The sequence below is a fragment of the Camellia sinensis genome, chromosome 2, assembly GCF_055761805.1.
Source record: "Camellia sinensis isolate YWXY chromosome 2, ASM5576180v1, whole genome shotgun sequence".
NCBI classification, from domain to species: Eukaryota; Viridiplantae; Streptophyta; class Magnoliopsida; order Ericales; family Theaceae; genus Camellia; species Camellia sinensis.
In genome coordinates, this window is record NC_138962.1 from 29941301 (window position 1) to 29952496 (window position 11196).

The window sequence follows — 11196 nt, forward strand, 5'->3', positions numbered from 1 at the left end:
CCTGAGTCTCAAAGGCAGAGTTGCCCTGAGGAACAGGCGGGGGTTGTGGTTGCCGGTACGGTTGTGGGGGTCGATAAGGTTGCGGTGGTCGGTAGGATGATTGGTTGGCAAAATTATTGAAATTCTGCCTTGGTGGTGGCGGATTGTAAGAAGTGCTTTGTGAAGGGGGTCTCCATGAGAAATTAGGGTGATTTCTCCATCCCGAATTGTATGTGTTGGAGTATGGATCATTACCCGGGTTGGAGAATCCTTGAGCCGCATTCACATGCTCTTGGACTAACTCCGGAAATTGTGATGCCGAAGGGCACTCACTCAAGTCATGAGTAGGGCTTGCGCAAATAACACATGCCTCGTGAAATTGAGGCTGATCTTGCTGGGTAGGGGCATGTCCCGTAGCTAATAATTGGTCCATCTTGCGGGGCAGTGCCTCACTTATTGTGCTAACTCTAGGTTTTGCCCGACCTCATAAATGCCCCCTCTTTTCGGGGCTCCAACTACGGGTTGCCGGACTTGTCAGGCTGCGGATGCATGGTGAAGGGAATTGTCACTTAGGTTCTCAAACAATTGCCATGCCTCGGCATCATTTTTAGACATAAATGTCCCACCACATGACGAATCCACCATTTGGCGGTGCGGCTCAATTAAGCCATAATAAAATGTTTGAACAAGTTGCCAATTAGGCACTTGGTGGTGAGGACACTGTTGGAGAAGGTCTCTAAGTCTTTCCCATGTTTCATGGAATTGCTCGCCATCCATTTGAGCAAAGTTTGTGATGGCTCGCCTAAGCTGGTTGGTTTTACCTATGGGAAAGTACTTCTCCAAGAACCGTTTTTGTAATTGGTCCCAAGTTATGATTGAATTAGCAGATAAAGAATTTAGCCAGTGTTTGGCTTTATCCTTTAACGAGAATGGAAACAATCGCAACATTAAAGCCTCATTTGTGAAATTCTGGATCCTCACTGTCGAGCAAATTTCCAAAAATTCATTCAAATGCTTATAAGGGTCATCATGAGTTAGTCCATGGAATGATGGGAGCATTTGTATAGTGCTGGACTTAATCTCATAATGAGCAGCAGTGGTATTGGGTAATTGGATGCATGATGGTGCTGTATATGCGGTGGGTGTAAAATAATCCTTAAGTGTCCGGTTAGGCACATTCGGGACATTAGGATCTGCCATCTCTAATGGCTCAATGTATGAATATTCAAGCCTAGGAATACGCGCAGAGGTCCTAAGTCTCCTAAGGGTCCTTTCTAGTTCAAGGTCCAAACTCCACAATTCAGGGCGACAAGAACGACGCCCGTGCATACACTACCCAAACACACACACAAGTTCCGACTCTGTGCACTAAGTATGAAAGCAAAATACCAAAGGAAGAAATACTCACAGCGGTTTAACGAAAACGCTTTACTCGTCTTACGGATGCTTGACGTGTAGACGTTGTCTCCAACCTCTGTTTGAGCTTTGACTTCCGTTTTAGCACTTTGGTGCTTTGCTTGTGAGTGTTTGCTTCTGTTTACTCACTTTAACGCTGCGGTTTTTTTTTTATTTTTAAAGCTCGACTGTGCTCCGCTTGCACTTCAGTGATAGCTCCAATTTCAAACGCTCTGCACACTTAGCAACACCAAAAGCATAAAATCCTAAACTAAAAATTAAAATAAGAATGTAACTTTAAATTAACTAATTTCGCTAGAAGTCCCCGGCAACGGCGCCAAAATTTGATGGGTCGTTGAACACACCAAAATTAAATACTAAACTATACCAAATTCTATCAGAATAATGGCAAGTCCAAGTATCGATCCACAGGGACTATTGTGAAATTAAACTAATTTAATTGTCAAATTCTTAAATTAATTTTGATAAAAAAAGATTGGTTGTTTATAACCTAATTTAATAACGAATAAATTAAACTAAGGAATTAAATTATCAATAATAAACGAAATTGGGTTTACTAAATTAGGGAAAAATCCTAGGGTAGAGAATTCACCACTAACCACATAATTAGGATTTCCAATTGAAATTAATTATGCTATGGTTTGAACGGATTAATACTTCGCAACTACAAGCTCAAAGCATTTAACAAGAAGATCATCACATTCAATGTACGAGCACGAACCATCTCAAGTAATACGAATCGTTCACTCTAAACTAGGGTAGTGATACGACTCGTTCCTCGTAGCATGGTTCGTCCCATACCTTGAATGTGAAGGAATAGAAAACTCATGTATGGATAATATTCAACAATCACAGAAAGTCAAATATTTGAAAAGATAATGAAAATTATACATAAAGAATTTCTAAAACACCATACAATGGTTCAAACCTTTACATAATATAAAATCAAAAAAAGAAAAACCTATTACATGACTAGGGTTTCTTCAAAACCCTAAAAAAGGAGACTAGCCACTCATGGAGGAGTGGGAGGAGGTAGATGGAGAAGGAACCACCATGGGAGACATCTTTGAAGCTTCTTGTTTCTTCTTCCTTTCCAAACCCTAGCCTCTCCCTTTAGGTCAAAACAACTTCTGAACCCTAATCCAGCCTTTTACTTGCCCTTTTATACTTCCAATCTCGTCCAAACAGGTTTAAAACGTCGGTTTGACTTTCCCAGAAAAGGTCAACGCACGTGCGGGAAAGTCAACGCACGTGCGAAAAAGTCAACTCTGCCCAAATTCTGTCTTTTTGCTCATTTTATGCTCCAACGATGTACAACCTGATTAACACTCAACACACATAAAATATACAGTTTGACCAACAAGTGAAATTAAGAGATTCTAATTAACGGCCTCAATGATGTACATTTCGGCCTTAATCAGAAAGGGAAAGGAAAAAAGGAGAATTTGAAGCAACTCCATCAAATAAACTCATTAAGGTAAGAATTCTTCCTAATTTCTTGCATGAGAAGGAATTTTCATCTTGAACTCATGTGCTTGAGGGAGAGAGTTAGGAGTTGGGTAGTGTAAGTTGAGTATAACCCTAATAGGAGGAATTATTCCCTATCCTTGCATGATCGGTATTATTTGAGCTCATTTACGTGGTCTTGCATAATTTTTAAACTAGATTTTGTTGAAGTATAGAATCATTATATGCATAGAATTTTGCTTTCTTTGACCTTGAAGTTGTTTATGAGTTTGAGGAACTTGAGTTTCAATTTGAAGTTCTATGACCTTGGAAATTGTTTATACATCATGTTTGTTAATTCTTGGCCTTTAATTTAATCGAATTTGGGTTTGATTTTGAGGAATTTGAGGCCCCAAAAACAGAGCAAAAATTCAATTCTGGAACACCTAGAACCGCACGTGCAGATAACAGGGGAGGTGCTGGAGGCTTTCTGCATAAAAAGCACCTGGTGGCGCATTTGCTGCACAAGTGCGGAGAGGGTCCCGCACATGCGGCCAAGAAGCTCCGCACGTGCAACTGTTTGACAGCCTCAGTTTCACTTTTATGTTTTATTTACCTCGCTCTCGGGCCTCCTTTAGTGTGTTTTGCATCTATAATTGACGTTTATTTGTATTGCATGAGCATTAAATGAAGTAAAAGACATTTAAACCAATCAATTCCTAAGTAATGGAACTAATTAGTTGGTTGTATGACGAATTAAGTATGCTACGTTTATATGTATCTGTGTAGGTCAAACGCCACGTTCCAGTCACTTGCATCACGGAACCTGTAATAACCCTGACCCATGACTAATGTTAATCCATGATTTCATATGTTTAATAAGTTATTAAGATCAAATTATGAATTAATTACATGTGTGTTGTATTATTTGTGTCTATATCTATTTAACGTAGGAAAGTTTATTTATTTATTTATTTATTTATTTATTTATTTTTTCGGTCTGCTAATTGAGGGCCTTATCGACATCCGATTCAGAAATTGACTTGAATTATATGTTAATTTTAATTTTTAGAATTTTATGGTAGGTTTAATTGAAATTCGACTCAGAACGATTAAATTAGAGTAATTAATACTCAATCAAGCCTAATTAAAGAATTTCTTAATCCAAGCCTATATATGGCCCATTCACACCACTTGAGCCACTTTTTCCCTCATCATCTTTGAGACTCCTAGAGGAAAAACGTGAGAAAGGATGAGAGGCTAAGAACTTGAGATCAACTTGAGGTAGAGAAAGGTCATTGCTAGGAGATTTGATGAACCACTCAAGATTTTGACTAATTGAAGCTCAATTGGGTAGCCTAGGTAAGAGCTCAACCTTGTAATTTTGGAATTGAGTCATTTAGCAAATGAATACAAGTGAAATAGGTGCATTCATATGGGAATTGAGCTAGAATTGAAGAAAGTTAAGTCATTTCATACATGCATGCATGTTTCATAGAATTCTAAAGTTGATTTCAAGTAAATTCTCCATGCATGTCATGTTCTCAACTTAATTATGAAACTTCATCATGCTTTCTCTCAATTTGTCTCAATTGATCATGTGTTGGACGCTTTGAAGTCAAGAAAGTGCTTGTATATAAGTCTACGTGTCGTTTTTATAAGTCTCAAGTTTGATTTTACTCAATTGACTTACTCTTAGACCTTGATTTTGTGAAATGATCCTTAAGTCTTAATGTTTTCAAAGTTTAAAATTGTTTTCTCAAGTTTTGGGGCCAAGAGTTGTGTTTTGTTGGGTTAGATTTAAGTTTTGAGCAAGGTAGAGTAAACTGAAAATTTTAGAATTTTGCTCTCCGCTCGAGTGTGAGATCATGCGCTCGAGCGGCCACCTTTATCCTTGCATCTATGCTCGAGCGACTAGAAGTTCGCTCTAGCGTGAAATGCATACTCTCAGAATTTTCATGTTTTTGCAAACTGCTCGAGCGGCAAGAGTTGCACTCGAGCGGGGACATGAGTCTCACGCTCAAGAGACCATTGAGCGTTCGTCGAGCATGAAAATCGCTTAACCAGAACTTTTTCAAAACTTGTAGAACACTAAAGCGGAGGAAGTTGCACTTGAACGTCCCCTCACATTTTGCATGTTCGCTCGAGCGAAGAAAGTTACGCTTGAGCGGGGACCCTGTTTTCAAAAAATTCGATCAAGTGTTTTAAAATGCATTTTTGTATCCTCATTCTATCCTAGGCATTCCTAGGCAGTTTAAGGCATATTAATGAGGGTAACGTGTAGAAATACATTATAAATAGAACGTAATGAATTAGATATATTTCAACGTGTGTTTCAAATGTGTTTTCGTTATATATTATGTAGGTCACGTGCCGTAAACTGTTTGATTAGTTTGCTCTGTTTGTCTGCGCCTGAAGCCAACCGTAAGTAATAACTTAGTAAAGTTATGTTCAATTTTATTTATTTTCTGTATGATAAAATAAGATCTGTTTTATGAAATACTATATTCTGTACAATGAATGATTGTCCAATTTTTGACATGTATTCGCGGCATTCTTAGCATCATGTGATATTTGTTAGCTATTACTTGGTATCGGAGGTTCCATTATGGGACTTATTATGTCTGTCATCTGTTACCCATACCGGAGGCTCCATCATGGGGCTCAGTATGTTTATTCTCTGTTACCCGGATCCGGAGGTTCCTTTATAGAACTGGTTATTTATAACCACCACATGTTCTGCATCTGTTCTATTAGCGCTAATGAATGTACCACGTATGATTAAGGATGAACTCTAATGTGTGTATATGATTTGGACAAGATTATGAATATGAATCTGCTTCTGTTTCTGAAATATGTATGAATCTGTTTTCTGAAGCTGATATGGGGCATCATTCATTAAAACCCTTTACTCTATTATTATTCAATAGGCTCCCGCTCACTATTTATATTATGTATGTTGGCGACCAGGCATGTGACTAGGCTCAGAGTTGAAGACCTGACGTCTTAGTTTTTGTCAGCCAACCTTTGTGCCTCCCGAGAAGGTTCCGGATTAAGTCAAGTTTAGTGGCTGTTTGTGAATGTACTAGACTTTGTTTCTTTTGATCTTCGGGCAAGATTTCTGATAATATGTTCATGGAGTGATGTGTAATTACTGTATCTTTTGACGTCACTCATAAGTTTATAAAAGTTTTTTTTATTATCTGTCCTATGTATGTCTTCACGGCTCAATTATGCTTTGTTCTAATATGTTTTCTTACGCTTATGAGTGATGATTCTACTTATGCTTACATTGTTTATTGTGGCATTCTTAGCATTTGTGTACGTGATACAAAGATCTCTGCCAGTTCCAATTCAAGGGACTCCTGTTTACCATAGTGATGGCCATCACATCTGATCTTCGGTCTTCGTGACTGCATGTTCGATCTTTTAGACCACCTATATTTATTGCTGTTGGATGTACTACGTATTACATTATACCTTCTATATGTAATAAGAACCTGCTTGTATGTAATTGGTTTTACATTTTGATCATCATTCGAAACCCCTTTACACAGTTGTTATTTACTGAGTTTTAGCTCATGTTTATATATATATATATATATATAGGTAATCCAGTTCAGGAGGGGACGTAGTGGCGACGATCTCGCCTCCGTTTTGGTCAAGCTACCTTTTGTGCCTCGTGTTGAGGTACCCATCGGTTGGAGCGCTGACTGACCCAGTGGTTACCCTTTTGGGATTTCACTCACGCTCTAGTCGGATGTCATTGGTGTCATAATTGTTGTTGATGGGAATGACTTAGCTCTTTTGGTTGTGTTGTATTATAAGAAACTTGTGATACCTTGATGTATATGTATATATATATATATATAACTATGGTGGTGTTTGGGAAGTTTGTGTGTTGGGTTTTTTTTGATTTCTTCCATTAAAAGACAAACTTTTTGGAAAATCAAAAAAAAAAAATCCAAACAAAATATCACATCCAACCCCATAATCATTTCACTTTTTCTCTCACACACATCACATCCAACCACAAAAACCCAACTATCTTCCCAAACACCAAAAAAATTTTCTCCAATAATATCTTACAACTAAAAAAATTTACATAAAAACCCACTTCCCAAACACCCACTATGTCTTTTGTCTCATGTAAAGTCACAACTCGTTGGACGCCCTTCTTTCTTATGTATTAACTTCCACTAGCCCTGTTCTTTTGGTTTGTTCAGTTAGGCCTTTAGTAATCGCGGATTACTGGCCAATTACGATACTAATCCTATAGGGGCGGGTTTAGGTCGTGACATTGACTGTGTGTAGTTGACATTGTAATGGTTGATGATTATATTAAATTTTATGACCAAATTACCTTATTTTATCTTTTGTAAAAATTTAATATAATCATCATGTGCACAACATTGAACAAATTTTCATCCAAATATCTAACAGATGACTAACAAAAGGACATAATATTTAAATTCAAATAATTTGAAGGGGGTAATTGTTGGGTTTAAAATATTATGAGGGTAAAGTGTAATGATCGATAGTTTGAGGGGATTTAATATAATTTGCACAAAAATATAAATGAATCCCCTAAACTATTGACATATTTTACTTTGACCCATTCCATTGAAGGGTCTAGTTAGTAGGTTTTCATAGGTTATAGAATTTATTTGTACATTTTTCTAATTTAAGGGACAAAATAATATTTTTTTTATAGTTTTTTAGGTGGTCTATTTGTACATTTTCATATTTTAGAGAGTCAAAATGATACTTTTTAATAATTTAGGAAGTCTTCGTGTAAATAACCCTAAAAAATACATACATATTAAGTGAATTATTTTTTATCTCTTAATTATCTAGTAAAAATGAGTCAGTATATCTCACTTATAAAACTTTATATTCAATAATTAATTTAAAATATCATGCATGTAAATAATATTATGTAATATTCTAAAATTATTTTAATAATTACACGGTTGCTTTAAAAAAGTGTTTAAAAAATTAATTTTTTTTTGGGTAAGTAAAAAAAAAAAAAAAAAAAAAAAAAAAAAAAAAATTAATTTTTTATTCATTACGGAAAAAACATAAAAATAAAAAAATAATATAATTTAAATAAATAAAAAAGTCAAAAAGTTAATTTTTTTAAATATATTTTTTTTACCTGCCCAAAGTGGCCAAAATACGACTTCTTTGTCATGTGGTCCGCAACTTTGCAGTTTGCACAGACATGTCTGTGGTCACATGTTCGTCCAAAAAGAAAAAAATGCTATAATAATACTATAATAAAAGCAATGACAGTTTTAATATCCACGGTTGCCGTTTGTTTGTTTGTTTGTTTGTTTTTGTTTTGTTTTTTTTTTTTTTTTTTGCTGGAATCTGATTCATGAATACCTCTTACTAACCTTGATCCAAAAAAAAAAAAAAAACAGAATACATCTTGCGAATCAGTGTTGTTAAGAATATAAGTAAAAGATAATTTAAGACATTTTTTATTAAGTTTAATATATTTTTAAATATTATATATATATATATATTTAGCATTAAATAATATTTAAAAATGACACTTATTAACGTTTAATATGACCAAAACAAACAAGAAAATGGCCCGTTTCACAATTTTGGGACAGCTGGCGTCTAAGAGTTTTCAAACAATTGTTACACGAAACGGACAGGCAGGGAGAGGCTCACTCGGTCTATTTGTGTGGATTGAAATGTATTATTAGAGCATGGATTGAAATGTATTATTAGAGCATTTTTAATGGTTGAATAAATTTTTCATTAAATTTGAGTAAATAAAAGTCAATTTTCTCATTCTGATACTAATAGTTCTAACCATTCACTGTAGCGTGCATTAAACCGAGAGGGTCGTCCGAGGGGTTGACTGGCTGGTCAACCGGCCGGTCGATCGATAAGAGCAAATTTGACCTTTTTCCCTTCATTTCTGTTGCTTCAAAAAATGCTAAGGTGGTCGACCGGGAGATCGACCGGGTGGGCGACGTCGACCCCATAGTGTAAAATTTTCACAAATTTATGTTTTAAATGGGTCATCCGGTGGGACATCCGGTTGGACGTCCGACTGGACGTCCGGTGGGTCCAACTCGACGGCTATCCACAGTGAATTGGTGAAAGGGCAAGCCATTCTCAATTTAATGAAACGTTTGATATTTTCTCAATTTGATCCTGTTTTGGTACAACCGTTGGAGTACAAAAGACACATTTTTTTCATCAAATTTGAATTTGATGTTGGATTTGGTGAACGGTTGGAGATGGCTTTAGGCTTGTGAGTTTTATTATGGGTTCTATTTTGATGATTTAATTTGTTTAATATGTAGAGTTCGTTGAGTATTTTATATTTGTAAAAAAATTACGTTAATCAAATATTAATAACTTCTTGATTAGAATATATTTTTGTCAATAGTACGTATGATTTTAAAAATAAATTATTAATAAAAATATATTTTAATTAAAAAATTACTAATATTCAATAAAAATATTTTTTTTTAAATATTAACTATTCAATTAATTTTAAATATTAAATAACTTAAATTATTAAAATGAGAGACATGATGACCTCCACGATTCTAACAAGGCTTTCTAATTTACACAATAGACAGAAGAGCAGCGTTCCTTCTTATTATTGGTTACACTCTCATCTCACGAAATGGTGAATGGAAAATTCTAGGCTAGTGGAAAAATAACTTAAATCATTGAGATAGAAACCAAAGTGAATTTTACGTATCCAAACAACGTGGGCCAATCTAATGTAGACTAATGTTAACCAGAAAAAAATCTGATGTAGACTAGAGAGGGGCTATCTTCCAAAAATTGACTACATCCTGAATCATGTCCATCTCCATTACCAATCACAATCCGTTCATTTCTCTCATTATATAATTCTCTCTCTCTCTCTCTCTCTACCACACACTCAATCATCTACCTTCTTTTCTTGCTTCTTCATCTCTCTTCAATGGACTCAAACATTCTCCAACTAGCTTACGATTTAAACCCATTCATTCGAGTCTACAAAGATGGCAAAGTAGAGAGACTCATGGGCACCGAGGTTGTTCCTCCATCAACCACCGATCCAAAAACCGGCGTCCACTCCAAAGACCTCGTAATCTCGCCGGAGACCGGTGTCGCCGCTAGGCTCTACAAGCCCAAAACCACAACCACTGATCAAAAACTCCCTCTCCTTATCTACTTCCACGGCGGCGCGTTCTTCGTCCAAACTGCCTTCTCTCCCACATACCAGACCTTCCTCAATTCTCTCTCCTCCGAAGCCAATGCAATTGTAGTCTCTGTTGATTACCGGAGAGCTCCTGAGAACCCGCTCCCAATCGGGTACGACGATTCGTGGGAGGCGGTCAAGTGGGTTGCTTCTCACACCTCCGCCGTCGCACACGGTGGCGGTCTGGTGGAGGAGTGGCTGAGAGACTATGTTGACTTTGAGAGAGTGTTCTTTGGTGGAGATAGTGCTGGTGCTAATATAGCCCATCACATGGCCATTCGGGTCGGGTTGGAGGGCTTGTTGGGCGGTGTGAAACTCGTGGGGATTGTTTTGACGAACCCGTATTTTTGGGGGAAAGATCCGATTGGTGGGGAAGGGACTAATATGGATATAAAAGCACTGATGGACGAGTTTTGGATCAAGGCATGTCCATCGAGTAGCGGGTCAGATGACCCGATGATAAACCCGGTGGTGGATCCGAATTTGGCAAGGCTAGGGTGTAGCAAGGTCTTGGTTTGTGTAGCTGAGAAAGATGTGTTGAGAGATAGGGGTTGGCTTTATTGTGAGGCATTGGGTAAGAGTGGGTGGGGAGGAGTGGTGGAGATTATGGAGAGTGAAGGGGAAGATCATGTGTTTCATTTGGAAAAGCCCAATTGTGAGAAAGCCATGGATTTGGTGAAAAGAGTGATCTCTTTCATGGGCCTGGAGGCCCATGACAAGGCCCAATCATAGTGGTGGTGAGATTCAAGATTGTCTCATTGGATTCATCTAAAATATAGCCAATGATCAATATCAATGTATATGTAATATTTTGAAGGAAAATGCTAATTTCAATCAAATGTGTAACATTGTATTGAAATGAGAAAATTGCATTCAAATTCTAATAAATCTGACATTATTTCCACCTTAATGTCACCTAATGGGCTATTTTTAGCACATATTTTTTTGGTCATCACAATATTTTTACTATAATAATGTTATAATAATTAAATTTGTTTGCTAAATGATATATCATCATCACTTCATTGGTAAAACAAACGCATTTTTACAAAGGGATGTAAAGTGTCGTGTCATTGGTGGGCAAACTCCATATCAATTTCATGATACTATTTATAGTATTTACAAATTAC

General features: G+C 36.6%; 1 protein-coding gene across 1 annotated transcript; it reads left to right on the forward strand.

Annotated features, from left to right (window-relative positions):
- Positions 1 to 9367: 9367 nt before the first annotated feature.
- LOC114314338 (putative carboxylesterase 12) lies at positions 9368 to 10976 on the forward strand. The gene has a single exon (XM_028260816.2). The coding sequence runs from the start codon at positions 9806 to 9808 to the stop codon at positions 10796 to 10798; it is 993 nt and encodes a 330-aa protein (XP_028116617.2). The 5' UTR covers positions 9368 to 9805; the 3' UTR covers positions 10799 to 10976.
- The last annotated feature ends 220 nt before the right edge of the window (positions 10977 to 11196 follow it).